Genomic DNA, 16,898 nt, shown 5'->3' on the forward strand with positions numbered 1-16,898 from the left:
ATTTGTTAGGTCAGGCTTTGCTGTCAAATGAGTGATATAAAGACTGTCAGTTTACAACTTTTTAAAAAAATTTCAAAACTGCTAATACAGGATAATAGAGCTTTAATAACTAACAGTTGAGAGTACCTCCTATGTGCCATATACAGCAATGAAATAAGTATTATTATTATCCTCACTTTAGAGCTGAAAAAAGAGGTAATTCACCCAGCATCAAGCAGCAGAGTTGGACTTGAACACAGGCAAACTCGCTCTGTAATCCATGCTTTTAATACCTAATTTATATTGCGTACAACTTGGTTAAATAAGTTATTAACCTTAAGTCATGTTAGATGATATAGAGGTAATTCCATTTAGTAAATATCCACTATTCACCTAGCAGGTAACTATAAAATTGTGAGAAGCCCAGACATGTACAGTACAGTCACAAGGTTTTAAATCAGCAACTGAGTATCACATACTGTCAAATATACTCAATAATCCATTAGCTATTAATTAATGCCACATTGGAGAATGAATATATTAACACTCACTCAAATCCAACCCAGATTTTCTCCAGCTTTGTAACACTACACTAAGTAGGGCTTTTTGCATTTAATGGCTATGTTATACCAATATTCTTTAGTGGCAAGCATCTTCACCCAAGGAGATATCCCCACTGTTGAGATAATCATGAGAAAAGCAGATTAACATCTCCAAAGTATATACAGAGAGTAACTGTCACAAGCAATTACCCACAGTATAGACACACATATACACATACACCTGTCCCTCTCAAAAAATACTGTATCTTGTTCATTTTTGTATTCTCAGATGTAATGACACCTGGTAGATTGATTCTCAGTGAATGATGAAGAATACTGATACAATCGGCATGCTATAACAAGGATTTTAAGTTCAAAAGATTTGAAATTTTGAATCCCTGATTTTCCACTTACCATATGTACAACATTAAGTAAGCAATTTGTGATGAAAGACCAAATTATGCTATTCTTTCTCCTCCCATGAGGAGCCTGATGTGGGACTTGATCCCAGGACTCCAGTATCATGCCCTGAAGGGAGATGCTCAACTGCTGAGCCACCCAGGTGTCCCTATGCTATTCTAATACAATGTTCATTTATTGGTTCTTGCCCAAAACAACTTCAATTATTCTCAGAGGCTGAAATTCCTAAACCTCTGTTCATGCTGCTTACTCTCTATTACATCCCTTCCATCAACTCATATCCAACCTTCAACAATCTCAAATTCCAAATTCTCCATGAAACCTTCCTTGTAAATTAAAAACACCTTGTTGACTGATTTTTAAATTTTTGAGAGAGAGAGAGAGAGCAAGGGCAGGGGGAGTGGGACAGGTAGAAGGAGAGGAAAAAGGAAAAGCAGACTTCCACTGAGCACAGAGCCTGACAGGGGGCTTGATCTCAGGTTACTGAGATCATGACCTGAGCCAAAAGTCAGATGCTTAACTGACCAAGCCACCCAGGCGCCACCCCCCCCCCCCCCGCCACTGTTCACTGATTTTTGACTTTGTGTAATACTTATATTTTCAGTATCACATTATTTTGTCATATGACTATAGTATTTCATAATTGCTACCCAACTAAGAATTTTAGTTCTTATGAACAAGAGACTATGATTTTGCAGATTCAAAAGAAACATATTGCTATGTACATACTTTCATTAAAAACTTAGTTAACTGAACAGGAGAGGAAAAATAACCTATAATTTTTTTAAAAAGGGAAAATGTATCCCCAATGAATTGCAATTTTTACATGTGTATTTTATAGGATAGGGATGTGTTTCTCTTTTAAAGAATACAAGCACTGTCTATGGCTTCTTTTGTGGGAGGAGGAATTGATTTCTATTTTTTGTTTATTTTGTTTTTGTTTGTTTAGTTCCACTGGAATAATAAAAGTCAGAGAAGATCTTGGATAATTTTCTATACCTGAAAAAATCCAACTATCTAGATTTTCTGAAATTGCTCTAGACTTGTGGTCAATGTGGAAGAATTTACTACCATTCTCGAACAAATAGAAGAATGGATAATGACTCTCTTTAGGTTTGAGAAACAAGTTTCTATCCAGAGTCTGACCTACTTCAATAAATCCAGCTGACACTGGCCATGAAATTAGTACTTAAGTTTTTAAAACTGCTAAAGTGCCCTTAAAGCAACCCAGAAGGACAACCCAACTGTACCTATGGGAGCTTCACCTGAGAAGGACAAAAAGGATTCCTTCCACAGTGATTAATTCTACAAATTCATTTACATAAAATTCAGAATTATATAAAGAAAACACACTAATGTATATTCCTGGAGTTTCAATTTTGTCTTCTTTTTTAAGGAAATGGGCTTAAGAGCACTTAAATATTCCATTTTATTAATTGTTGAACTAACCAGAATTATGCTATAATTTAAAAAACAAGTAGTTTCTTTGATAACAATATATTCTAACTGCCTTTACATTTAAATTTTAAACATTCTAAGAAAAGAGAATTTGGCTAAAATTTTCCAGAACAAAATCCTCCTTTTATATGTTCTTGGTGAATAAAAGGAAACATTATAAATAGCAGTGGATAAGTAGAGAAACCAGTATAATTAAGATTTCTTTTCAAAAAAAAAAAAAAAAAAAAAAAAAAAATTAAAAAGGGATCCCTGGGTGGCGCAGCGGTTTGGCGCCTGCCTTTGGCCCAGGGCGCGATCCTGGAGACCCGGGATCGAATCCCACATCAGGCTCCCGGTGCATGGAGCCTGCTTCTCCCTCTGCCTGTGTCTCTGCCTCTCTCTTTCTCTCTGTATGACTATCATAAAAAAAAAAAAAAAAAAAAAAAAAAAGATTTCTTTTCTTTTTAGTTTTTATTTTTTTAAGATTCTATTTATTTATTTGAGATAGAGAGTGAGAGAGACAGAGAGAGAGAAAGAGAGAGAGAAAACATAGGCAAAAGGACAGAGGGAGAAGGAGAAGCAGATTCCCCACTGAGCAAGGAGCCCTATGCAGGGCTAGATCCCAGGACCCCAGGATTATGACCTGAGCCAAAGGCAGACGCTTAACCAACTGAACCACCCAGGTGACACTCTTTCTTTTCTTTTTTCTTTTAAGATTTACTTATTTAATGGGGTGAGAGTGCAAGAGCAAGGTAGAGGCAAAGGGAGAGGAAGAGAATCTTCAAATCACCTCCCACTGAGCGTAGAGCCTGATCCCCTAACCCTGAGATCATGACCTAAGCCAAAACCAAGAGTCAGATGCTTAACCTAGACTGAGCATCTGCTTTTGGCTCAGGTCATGATCTAGCATCAAGCCCGACACTGGACTCCCTGCTGAGCAAGAGTCTGCTTCTCCCTCTCTCTGTGCTCTCTCGCTCTCTCAGTAAATAAATAAAATCTTTTAAAAAAATAAATAGGGGCAGCTGGGTGGCTCAGCAGTTGAGCGTCTGTCTGCCTTCGGCTCAGGGCTTGACCCGAGAGTCACGGGATGGGAGTTCCACATCGGGCTCCCTGCATGGAGCCTGCTTCTCTCTCTGCCTATGTCTCTACCTCTTTTTCTGTGTCTCTCACGAATAGGTAAAATCTTTAAAATAAATAAATAAAATACAGTCATACTTTAGTAACTGATATGTTGCAAAAAAAGAAAAAAGATTCTCTATGGCTATCCCTTCTTAACACTCCATACAGCTTTTGGGGGAAAAATTATATTAGAATAAAATAATTTTCCTTTGTTCAAGTGTTGCTTTTTGCTCAGAAAGATTGGTAACACTTGGGATCAACTATAGAGGAACTGTGAATCTCTACAAGACATAAGAAACAACCAATACTAAAATCAGAATTTGCTTCCTCCCTGGAGCTCCTGGCTGGCTCAGTTGGTGAAGCCTATGACACTTGATCTCAGGGCTGTGAGTTCAAGCTCAATGACAGGTGTAGACATTACTAAAACATAAATAAGCTTAAAAAAAAAAAAGAAAAAAAGAATCTGTTTCCTCCCAAAGCTTGTTTAAAAGTAACAAGCAATATTTATTCAAATTTTTAGGTCTATAAAATTAATTACATAAGCAGCACTTAATGGGTATAAAGTAAATATGTAAGAGGTATACATTTTAGATAAATTTAAATTACAATACATTTAAGTAGTTTGCCTATACAATATATCCATTCCAAAGGAGAAGTAATGGATTAATACTTAGCAAGCTGACCTGAGCTTCCTCACTTGAGTGCTTCCTAATTACAATCTTAAAATAAGATAAATGAAAACTAAAATAAGCATGTTAAAAAGAAATTATGATAACAGAAAAAGTATTCTAATTAAGAGGGAAAAAAATCTCAGCAGAATCACAGATCTCATATTTAATTCTAAATTATCCCAGCCTCCTATGATATAGAAGTTCTTCACATGTGAGTGCTAAAAATGTTATATTCTTTACGGTGGGGCTAAGAACTCTGACAGAATCACCATTTTTTCTTAGCATTTTATTCTTCTCATCTGAAAAATGACAAAAACATATAATAACCACCTATAAAAGATGCCTACAAATATTCTACTACTGTGCAATAACAATACTTGTCCTATACAGTAATCCAAAAGTAATCTTTTTAAGTTGACTTTCTTATGGGACAACTTAATTATTTTTTTAAAGATTTTATTTATTTATTCATGAGACACACACACAGAAGCAGAGACATAGGCAGAGGGAGAAGCAGGCTCCCTGTGGGGAGCCTGATGGTAGGACTCAATCCCAGGACCCCAGGATCATGACCTGAGCCAAAGGCAGACGCTCAACCACTGACCCACCCAGGTGCCCCAAGACTGAAGTTTAAAATAAGCAGGAGTCCTGTTTTCCAGAAAAAGTAATTGAGTAAACTCAGACTTTAGGAGAGAAATGTTAGAATAAATAACATAAGTAAGCCACAAGGATAGAAAAGTATTATATATGCTTATTGTCCTTTTCCAGTTTCCATTAAGTATCTGATTACATAGGCCAGTAATACTAAAATAGCGTAATTTCTTAAATTATATTATTCTACTCTATACCTTTAGTTATTTTCAACTTCACCTCAACCCAAAAAGTTCAAAGAAAATAATGTACCTGTCAAAATTAGAAGACAAAAAGAAAATTATATAAGAACAACATAATGGTTAGGAATAAAATAGTTCTTAAAAAAATAAAATAAAAATAAAAATAAAATAAAAAGGAATAAAATACTTCTGAAGGAAGAAAAGGAGATGACCATCCAATGGACCAGTTATGGGTTGAAAGCAAAGGTAACATAAATTACACATTTTACATAACAACTTCTAATTGGGCTTTTCTTCTGACCTCCTTCCCCCATTCTTGCTACCAAACTAATTCCCTCCTTCCATTCACAAACTTCTAAGAGTTGGGGCAGCCCCAGTGGCTCAGTGGTTTAGCACCACCTTCTGCCCAGAGCGTGATCCTGGAGTCCTGGGATCGAGCCCCACGTCAGCCTCCCTGCATGGAGCCTGCTTCTCCCTCTGCCTGTGTCTCTGCCTCTCTCCTTCTGTGTCTCTTGTGAATAAATAAATAAAATCTTTAATAAGAAAATAAAAATAAAAATAAAGTCTTTAAAAAACAAACTTCTAAGACTTGATATGCCCTCTTGTTAACTTCCATTTAGTACTCAATTCATTACAATCTGATAATTGAAAGGCTCACAATGGCTACTGGAGATCTTTTGTCTATTCTTAACTTTCACACTACTTAACAATCTAGAATTTAGGTCAGTCCTTATTTCTTAAAATTCTCTAATTTCCTGGTTTCCAGGCTCTAATACTCCTTCCTCAAGATTTCTTCTCAACCCCTTTTAATAATTCCTCTTCTCTGTTAAAGTGATCAGTGGTCAAAAAAAAAAAAAAAAAAATTTTTTTTTTTTTTTTTGCAGTATAAATGCCCCCAATCCTGTGGCTTTAACCACCATCAGGATCAGAGTAACAGGGGCCTCTGGGTGGCTCAGTGGTTGAGCATCTGCCTTTGACTCAGGTCATGATCCTGGAGTCCTAGGATCGAGTCCCACATCAGGCTCCCCACAGGGAGCCTGCTTCTCTCTCTGCCTGTGTCTCTGCCTCTCTCTCTCTGTTTCTCATGAATAAATAAATAAAATCTTAAAAAAAAAAAAAATCAGAGTAACAGATGGAGCTTTTAAAAACACAGATTAGACCAGCTTCCAGCAACGTGGCAGACTTAGGTCATAAAGACACCTCCAATACAGGGTGGGGTATGGCTGAATTAGCATCGAAACAAGAGAATTCCTTAGGAGACAGAAACAACAAAAGAAATTTAAGATCCAGACAAGTAAGCACTGGACCTGAGGGTATCCAATGACCTCTTCTGGCTATGGGTCAGCAACTGAGAAGTTCTATGCAATGCATAAGGAGGTATAGCTTAGAACTTGAACAGGTAAAAACTTCAATGTCAGAGAATCATCTACTAGGATATAAAATAACAATGCCTTTGGGGAAATGGTGAAGATAGTATTTATCTCTGCCTTGGTTCCTGGTAGTACAGGAAAAAAAGAAGAGTCTCCTGAAAATTCCTAACATTATCACACACTCACCCAGTGTAGGTCCTAAATTCACACCAAGAATTACAGCTAAAGAAACCTTAAGATGAGAATTTAGTTTGACTTTTGTTAATAGAGCTAAAAGGGGCATAGCAAGAGGTACCCTAAATCTTCTGTGGAGAAATACACAGTAAACTTGGGCCTCAAAGAATTCTCACAGATAAAAGTTTCTAGTAACTTGAACTCACAATATTTTTTTTTTAAAGATCTTATTCATTTATTTGAGAGAGAACAAAGGCAGAGGGAGAGGGAAAAGCAGAACCCCCACTGACCAAAGAGCCCGATGTGGGACTAAATCCCAGGACCCTGGGAACACAACCTGAGCCAGAGGCAGACGCTTAACCAACTGAGCCACCCAGGCACCCAAGCTCACAATTGAAAAAAAAAAAAAAAAAATCACTAAACCCACAAACAAAATACCATGAGCTAGAGTCCAAAGAACCAACAAACCAGGAAATCAGACTGCAGGGATTAGAATTTTCTGAAAGGAAATATAAAATAAGTATTGCTAATATGTTTAAAGATATAAAAGAAGGCACAGAATATGTTGAAGGAAAAAGAGACAATCAGAAATGATGAAAATGATTTGAAAAGGAAACAAACAGAACTTTTGGGAATAAAAAAATACAGTAACTAAAATTGTAAAAACTAAATGGACAGTTAAAAAACAGATTAAACACAACCAAGAAGGGATCCCTGGGTGGCTCAGCGGTTTAGCGCCTGCCTTTGGCCCAGGGTGCGATCCTGGAGTCCTGGGATGGAGTCCCGCGTCGGGCTCCCGGCATGGAGCCTGCTTCTGCCTCTCTCTCTCTCTCTCTCTCTCTCTCCATGTCTATCATAAATAAATGAATGAATGAATAAATAAATAAATAAATAAATAAATCTTTTAAAAAATAAAATAAAATAAATAAACACAACCAAGAAGAAAAGTAATGAAAAAGAGATCGGAGGATTATTTAAAAAGTAGTATGAACAAACTATGAAATGGGAAATATAGATTATGAGACATAGAGGATAGGATGAAAGGACCCAACATACATCTAATAAGAGTTGCACAAGGAAAATAGAAATGAAGGAAATGCAATACTTGAAGAGAGAAAGGAAAATATAAACTCAATGAGACAAAGAGATTGTTGTCTGTTTTATTTTCTGCTATATCACCTGCCTTTGGCATGAGTACCCTATACATATGTGGCAAATTAATAAAAGACTAAAGAGCTAACATATCTAACCAGAGTTTTACAAGGAGGAAACAGAATGAGAAGAGACAGAAAGAAGGTTTCTATTGATTAAAGTCAGAAATCCCAGAAAATTCTGAGGATAAATTTTTTTAATACTCATATATTAATACATCATAGTGAAACTGCAACGAGAGAAAAGACAAATTACCTATAAAGAAATAACAGCTGAAATGACAGCTGATGTCTGAACAGAGCAACAGAAACTAAAAGACAATGAAATGAGATTTTCAAAATATTAAGAGAAAAGGATTGTTGGGGCGCCTGGGTGGTTCAGTCAGTTAAGCATCTGCTTTTGGCTCAGGTCATGATCTCAGGATCCTGGGATGGAGTCCCACATCTTCCCCTCTCCTACTTGCCACTCCCCCTGCTTGTGCTGTCTGTCAAATAAATAAATAAAATCTTAAAAAAAAAAAAAATTGTCAACACAGAATTCCAAACCCAGTAAAATGTTAGGACCTAGAGCAAAATAAAGGCATTTTCAGATAAAAACTAAGCCACCAACAGGCTCTCACTAAAAGAAAACCTCCCAGGAGGTACCTAGTTGGTTCAGTTGGTAGAGCATGTAGCTCTTTTTTTTTTTTTTTTTTTTTTTTTATGATAGTCACACACACACACAGAGAGAGGGAGAGAGAGAGAGAGGCAGAGACACAGGCAGAGGGAGAAGCAGGCTCCATGCACCGGTAGCCCGACATGGGACTCAATCCCGGGTCTCCAGGATTGCGCCCTGGGCCAAAGGCAGGCGCCAAACCGCTGCGCCACCCAGGGATCCTGAGCATGTAACTCTTGATCTCAGGATTTGAGTTCAAGCCCCATACTGGGAACTAAAGCCTACTTAAAAAAAAAAAAAAAAGTTTTTTAATTTAAAGAAAAGTTTTAAAAACCTCCCAAAGATTTGAGGTGCCTGGGTGGCTCAGTCAACTGAGTGTCTGATTCTTGATCTTGGCTCTTGTTTTGATCTCATGGTCATGAGTTTAAGCCCCACATTGGGCTCTGTGCTGGACCTAGAGACTACTTGAAAAAAACAAAAACAAAAATGAACAAAAAAAACTCCCAAAGATGGACTTCAGTAAGAAAGAAAATTATCTCAAAAGAAGATACAATATGTAAAAAGGAAGGTTAAGCACAGAAAATGAGAAACATGAGGGTAAACCTAAGTACTATTAATTGTATAAAACAGTGATTAATGTCTAAAATCTTAGGCAATAATAACATTTTAATAGCAGAGGTGAGGATTTGTAACTAGTGTTAAAGCATCTCATGGTCCTTGCATTGTTCAGAAAGAGCATATAAATATTAATTTTAGACTTTGTTAAATCAGTATATGAAAATCTCTACACCAATGCCCTGAAAGAAAACAAAGCATAACTTCCAAACCATCAGGAGAAAGTGGAATTAGGGTGGGGAACTCGTTAGTCAGGTCTAAGTGACAGGGATTCAGAGGTAAAGAGTAAAAGGATAGGAGTGCCTTTTTTTAGAAAGAAAAGAAAAGAAAAGAAAAGAAAAGAAAAGAAAAGAAAAGAAAAGAAAAGAAAAGAAAAGAAAAGAAAAGAAAAGAAAAGAAAAGAAAAGAAAAGAAAAGAAAAGAAAAGAAGCGAAAAGAAAGAAAAGAAAAGAAAAGAAAAGAAGAGAAAAGAAAGAAAAGAAAAGAAAAGAAAAGAAAAGAAAAAAGAAAAGAAAAGAAAGGAAAGGAAAGGAAAGGAAAGGAAAGGGGAAAGGAAAAGGGAAAGGAAAAAGGAAAGGAAAAGGGAAAGGAAAAAGGAAAAAGGAAAAAGGAAAGGAAAGAAGGAAGGAAGGAAGGAAGGAGGGAAGGAAGGAAGGAAGGAAGGAAGGAAGGAAGGAAGGAAGGACGGACCATATGCTCCACCCACTGAACCAGCCAGGCACCCCTCAGCAACAAGCATTTTTTTTTTAATATTTTATTTACTTATTCATGACAGACACACAAAGAGAGGAGCAGAGACATAGACAAAGAGAGAAGCAGGCTCTATGCAGGGAGCCTGATGTGGGACTCTATCCCAGGACCCCGGGATCACATCCCAGGCCAAATACATGCACTCAACCGCTGACCCACCCAAAGTGTCCCAGCAACAAGCATTTAGAAAAATGATTTTTTAGGGGCACCTGAGTAGCTCAGTTAGTTGAGTATCTGACTATTGACTTTGGCTCAGGTAGGATCAGTGTCATGAGACTGAGCACTGACTGCATCAGGTTCCAAGCTCAGCTGGGAATCTGCTTGAGATTCTTTCTCTTCCTCTTCCTCTGGACTCCCCCCTCCCCCACTCCCTCTTTCACTCTAAAATAAATAAATCCTTAAAAATAAAAAAATGAGGGGCACCTGGGTGGCTCACTGGTTGACTTCTGGCTCAGGGCATGATCCCAGGGTGCAAGGATTGCGATGAGCCTGCTTCTCCTTCTGCCTATGTCTCTGCCTTTCTCTCTGTGTCTCTTATGAACAAATAAATAAAAATCTTTTTAAAAAATGAAAGAAAAACAGTTTTTTAAAAGATATCATCTATAGGGGATCCCTGGGTGGCTCGGCGGTTTAGCGTCTGCCTTCAGTCCAGGGCATGATCCTAGAGTCCTAGCATCGAGTCCCGCATCAGACTCCCTGCATGGAGCCTGCTTCTCCCTCTGCCTGTCTCTGCCTCTCTCTCTGTGTCTCTCATGAATAAATAAAATCTTTAAAAATAATAATAATAAAAATAAATAAAAGATATCTATAACAATGAGAGAAAAATATGTAAGATAGCTAGGAATACATCTAATAAAGGATACATAGACTTTCATGTAAAAAGAAGACTTAAATAGGGGTGCCTGAGTGGCACAGTCAGTTAAGTAGAAGACTTTTCTTTAGGCTCTAGTCATGATCTCAGGATCATGAAATCAAGCCCTGCATCAGGCTCCTCGCTCAGTGCTATCTGCTTGAATTTCTCTCTCACTGTCCCCCTCTGCCTCTCCTTGTTAAATAAAGGGAGAAGATACATATCATCTTAATGGATTAAAAGTCCCAGTGTGGGGGTGCCTGGGTGGCTCAGTCAGTTAAGCATCTGCCTTTGGCTCAGGTCATGATCTTGGGGTCCTGGGATCCAGTCCTGCATCAGGCACCCTGCTCAGCAAGGAGTCTGCTTCTCCCTCTGCCCCTTCCCCATGGTTTGTTCTCTTTTGGATAAATAAATAAATAAATAAATAAATAAATAAATAATCTTTTTTAAAAAATAAAAGCACAAATCATAAAGAAAAAAGACTAATAAATTTCACTATTTTATCCTGTCTATCTAGACATCTTAGGATGTGGGGTGCCTGGCTGGCTCAGTCAAAAAGCATGCGACTCTTGATCTCAGGGTCTTGGATTCAAACCTCATGTTGAATATAGACATTACTTAAATAAATAAATAAACTTAAAATAAAAAGACACCTTAAGGGATCCCTGGGTGGCGCAGCGGTTTGGTGCCTGCCTTTGGCCCAGGGCGCGATCCTGGAAACCCGGGATCGAATCCCACGTCGGGCTCCCGGTGCATGGAGCCTGCTTCTCCCTCTGCCTGTATCTCTGCCTCTCTCTCTCTCTCTCTCTCTGTGACTATCATAAATAATAAAATAAAAATTAAAAAAAAAAAAAGACACCTTAAGATATGAAAAGAAGGGAGGCCTAGGTGGCTCAGCAGTTGAGCATCTGCCTTTGGTTCAGGGCATGATCCCAAAGTTCCTAGGATCAAGTCCCATATGGGGCTTCCTGCATGGAGCCTGCTTCTCCCTCTACCTATATCTCTGTCCCTCTCTCTGTGTCTCTCATAAATAAGATATGAAAAGATAACCCATAAACTAGGAGAAGATATTAACAATTGTACAAAGGTTAGCTTCCAGAATATAGAATGCTTGAGGAAAAAAACCCAAAATACAGAATCCATTAAAAAAAAAATGGAAATATACAAATGACATAGCAAATATCCCAGAAAAGGAAATAGAAATGGCCAGTGAACAGGAAAATAGGTTTAAGCTTTTAGTAATGAAGGAAAGTCAAATTAAAAGCATAATAAAACATCATTTCACACACTCCAGGGAGGCAAAAATTCAAAATCTTAATACTACCAAAAGTTGTGAAGTATGTGGGGTAACAGGGACCCTTTCCTTTGGGAACTGCCTTAATACTAAAACAGCTTAGAATGGATGACTGAGATGAAATTTGAGCCTGGGTGGCTCAGCGGTGTGGTGCCTGCCTTTGGCCCAGGGCGCGATCCTGGAGTCCCGGGATCGAGTCCCACATTAGGCTCCCTGCATGGAGCCTGCTTCTCCCTCTGCCTGTGTCTCTGCCTCTCTCTATATATATCTATCATAAATAAATAAATACATACATACATACATACATAAATCTTAAAAAAAAAAAAAGAAAAGAAAAGAAACAGACACAAATGTTTTCTGGTTCATCTCTTGCACTTTGTTAAGAGCTCAGGTTGTGTGTGAGCTTAGAGAGATACTGAATGAAAATAGGACCTGCCTCCTTTGGTTCTAGCCAAGATAAAAGGATTCCTGCAGTTGGCCCAACTTGTTCATCATAGAGCTGCACTGAAGTATGAAGCCAGGGCCTAAACTGTTACTCTTTGTGATCAGCTAAAAGTGGATTTATGTCTTCTTGTGCCCCCCAACCAAATTCTATGACTCACAATTAACCCTTTTTTTTTTTTTTTAAGATTTTATTCATTTATTCATGGGAGACACACAAAGAGAGAGAAAGGCAGAGACATAGGTAGAGGGAGAAGCAGGCTCCATGCAGGGCCTGATGTGGGACTCGATCCTGGGATGCCCTGGGCTGAAGGCAGGCACCAAACCACTGAGCCACCCAGGGATCCCTGACCCTTTTTTATATGACTAAAATGTACCCAACCCTTAACATATCCAAAATGGAATTCATTCATTACCTTCCCCACTGAGCCTGCTGTGTTTTCAAGTCTCAGGATCTCCGAACTAGAAACCAAACTCACTGTCAAAATCTTCCTTCTTATCCCCACACACAATTTGTCATTACATTTTGTTGATTTTTATTCAATGTGGCTCTCAAAATTAGTCACTTAGGCCTCATCATCCTTTGCCTAGACCGCTGCAACCAGCTTTGTGCAACACTTCAAATAAGTGTTATAAATTGATGTAAGGCCACAGCACATATATGCTGCCAGTATGGTCTTGCTACCATCAGCCCCTCGTTCTACTCCAAATTCCATGCTGCCTCTATAGTTGTCTTCTTAAACAGCATACCAGATCATGTGAATTCCCTGCTTAAAAGCCTCCACTGCCTAAAAGATAAACCCTCACACATTACTTTGGCTCACATTCTGGCCCCGTTTATTCCTACATCATCATCCATGGTCCATCTTAACCATGCACCCTATATTCCAGTCACACTTACATCCTCAACATATCACAGAGAACTCTTGGTCTTTGTTCATGCTATTTCCTGTCCCTGGAATAGTCTCCCTGCCTCCTTATCTGCCTAGTAAATCCTCCCTCAACCCCTTTCAGAACAAACGTGTTCTTAAAAAAAAAAAAAAAAAAAAAAAGGTTTTATTTATTTGTGAGAGAGAGAGTACACACACACACACACACACACACACAAAAAAAAAAGAGAGAGTACAAGCAGGGGGAGTGGCAGATGGAGAGGGAGAAGCAGCCCCCCCGCCCCCGCCACCCTCCAGCAGGAAGCTGGATGGGGGGCTCCATCCCAGGATCCCAGGATCATTATCTGAGCAGAAGGAAGATGATTAACTGACTGAGCCACCAGGCATCCCTACTCCAAGCCTCTCGTCTGAATTACAAGTCTCTTGTGTTCCAGTCTACTTTGTTTATATCACACTATATTTTTATATAGTACGTATTTACAAGTCTGTTCTATCCACCTGACTCTGAACATCTGTAGGGAAATAAAAGGGTGACTCAGGGACCCAATTACAGTGTGGGGATAGGGGGGATTTCCCCTACACATGCAACAAGCAATTCTCAGACACCAACTCCATATCTACAACTCAATCCTAACACTATCTGCCCAAGAGATGCCATCAGATTCCACAGGTTATGGGTTCAGTACTATAAGACTGCCCCTACCCTCCATGTCAGAGGCGAGTCATAAGCCCAGATTCTGGCCAACTAGTTATCAATCAGAGGTTCCAACAACCTCCTCCAACCCTGGATGACAACTGCAAGTCTAAACTGTTACCTGTGCTTCTGACTGACTGGCAGATGTTCCCACAACCTCCTCCTTTGGTTTGATTAATTTCCTAGAGCAGTTCTCAGAACTCAGAGAAACATTTACTTACTAGATTATCAGTTTATTATAAAAAGATGTAACTCAGAACAGCCAAATGGAAGAGATGCAAAGGGCAAGGTATGGGGAAAGAGCGCTGAGTTTCAATTCCCTCTGAATCTCCATGTGTTCACCAGCTCCATCCTACTTTGGAGTTTTTATGAAGGCTTTATTACAAAAGCATGATTGATTAATCACTGGCCGTTGGTGACTGATTCAACCTCCAGCCTCTCTCCCTTCCCTGGAAATCAGAGAGTGGGACTGAAGGTTCCAACCCTCTAAAGACCCAATTAGGTTTTCCAGGCAACCAGTCCCCATCCATAGATGGGTCCAAAAGCCAGTTATTACCATAGCAAAAGACAACTTTATCACTTTCACTTAGAAAATCCCAAGGTTTTTAGAGGCTCTGCCAGAAGAGGACAAAGACCAAATATATATTTCTTATAAGCCACAATATCATAAGAAAATACCATTTATTATTCTTGGTCACACTGAAAGACTTGATCACCAGTAAAGTATTTTTGCCTGCACAGCAGACACTCAATAAACATTCTGGGGTTAAATGATCTGATGTAAGGATCAAATAACAGAACAGTTGTGAAGCATTAATATGCTGATTATATTCCTACACTACCAAAAAAGAAAATATGTTTCATACATATGATCTCAAGTAATCCCCACAACCCTGTTAAAATATATATTAATATTCCCACTTTGTAGAAGAGAGGTACCTTTGTAAAAGAGGTTCATAGAGATTAAATAACTACCCCAAGATCTGGCAGCTAACAAGCAAAGAAAAATGAAGATTTGAGCCCAAGTCTACTGCTGCATCCAAGTGATTTTACTTCTTCATTATTTTTCAGATTCATTTATCTATCTTTTAAATAACTTAGTTCAGGACTTCCTAGAAGCACAGAGTGGTGTCATAAAAGCACTGATTTTGGAATAAAATACAACTATATTTGAGTCCCAGTTGTCATTTATCAGCTGTCTTATTTTCCACTTGTAAATTAGAGACAATACCTATCTTCAGTAGTGTGGTAAGTAAAAGAAAATGCTAAAAAAATAAATAAAATTGAAATTTAAAAAAAATGCTTAGTGTCTAATATATGGTACTTAAAATAGCTCATATTTCTATTATTATGATTATGTCATTTGTCTCTTTACCTCCAACCTGCTTCCTATAAACCTTGTGCATTATTACAAAGTTATTTTTCTAAAACACAAGTAATTTGCCAAGCACAGTGTTTAGCTAAATCTCCAGCTGCTCCCTCCGCATCGTTTTGTTCCTTCTTTTTATACTCCAATACTGACTACTTAAAATCATGTTCTCGGGGATCCTTGGGTGGCTCAGCGGTTTAGCACCTGCCTTGGGCCCTGGTCATGCTCCTGGAGACCCGGGATCAAGTCCCACGTAAGGCTCCCTGCATGGAGCCTCCTTCTCTCTCTGCCTGTGTCTCTGCCTCTCTCTCTCTCTCATGAATAAATAAAATCTTAAAAAAAATAAATAAAACCATGCTCTCACTCTACCATCCTTTTGCCCATGTTCCCTATTTCATTTGCCTAGCAAGTTCCCACTCATCCTTCAACCTTGAACTCAAATGTCATCTTCTCTGAAGTTTTTTCTAATGCAACTTGATCATTCACTTCTCTATGTGACCTTTGTACTTTACAAATACTTCTAGTCATAATTACCACATTGTCCTGTGACCACTTACGTACTAAAATGTGGACACTTTCAGTACTGGATATTCATGTACTCTAGCACCTAGTGGTGCCTGGACCATGAGCAGTGCTAAATAAATACAGGATTGAATATAATCCTATCCCCTGTCCAGGACCATGTACCATTAATTCTCCCTCCTCTTCTCTCACATCATTCCCAGTCTTATTCTCCATTCCTCTCTTCCTTTCAGTCTAGTAACATGGCCTCTCTACCCTAAACAAACAAAAGCCTCTTTTGATTCCACTCCCACCTTCAGGTACTAGCTCAGTTCTCTTTTTGATACTTAATATGTAATCATTTATCAACTTGTCATCTTCCCCATTAAAATACATTTTTTGTTTTCTCATGTCATAAAGCCTATGCTTCTATTTAGCTCTTACACATATTATTTTCACTAGAATTCAATGTTTATTTTCTTGACCATATCAAAAAAGCCTCAAAATTCTTCTGTCCCATGGGATCCCTGGGTGGCTCAGCAGTTTAGCACCTGCCTTCGGCTCAGGGCATGATCCTAGAGTCTCAGGATTGAGTCCCACATCAGGCTCCCTGCATGGAGCCTGCTTCTACCTCAGCCTGTCTCTGCCTCTCTCTGTGTGTATGTCTCTCATGAATAAACAAAATCTTAAAGAAAAATTCTTCTGTCCCAGTCAGATATCTATAAACTATTACAAAAAGGAGGAGGAAAAAACTATTTAAAGGAATATTTATCCATCTTTTAAAGAGTAAAGATGTGTTACCTGAATAAGAATTAAGAGAAACTGTCCACCGTACTGTTAGTCCTATTAAGACCACAATTGTCATCAAGTGCCATTTCTCCATATTTCTTCTTCAAATCTAAGGAGGGAAAAAAATAGGACCAATGCCAAAATACTTTTAATGCATAGTCAGTTACTTCTTTTCTTCATCAGAGAAATGTTATCAAATTCTTTGGGATTAGGAGTTTGAGAGAATTTTAAGTGATACTTCATTTCCAGTTAATATTGACTTTTAGGTCCATGAAGAAGTAGCCTGGAGGAAAAAAAAAGAAAGAAAGACCAAGATTTAGCTGAGCATGGTACAACAAAGAACTCATTAAACCA

General features: G+C 38.4%; 1 protein-coding gene across 2 annotated transcripts in view; it reads right to left on the reverse strand.

The window, feature by feature from the left end:
* The window catches only part of ALG6 (ALG6 alpha-1,3-glucosyltransferase), a 67,977-nt gene that overhangs the window by 44,230 nt on the left and 6,849 nt on the right, over positions 1–16,898 (reverse strand). Inside the window, exon 2 of one of the 2 annotated variants that reach the window (XM_041771725.1) lies at positions 16,557–16,827. In XM_041771725.1, the coding sequence (XP_041627659.1) occupies positions 16,557–16,638 (82 nt within the window). In that variant the 5' untranslated portion in view covers positions 16,639–16,827. The remainder of the gene's footprint in view (positions 1–16,556; positions 16,828–16,898) is intronic. The other variant, XM_041771726.1, reaches the window with a different exon arrangement.

This window comes from Vulpes lagopus, chromosome 10, assembly GCF_018345385.1.
Source record: "Vulpes lagopus strain Blue_001 chromosome 10, ASM1834538v1, whole genome shotgun sequence".
NCBI lineage: Eukaryota > Metazoa > Chordata > Mammalia > Carnivora > Canidae > Vulpes > Vulpes lagopus.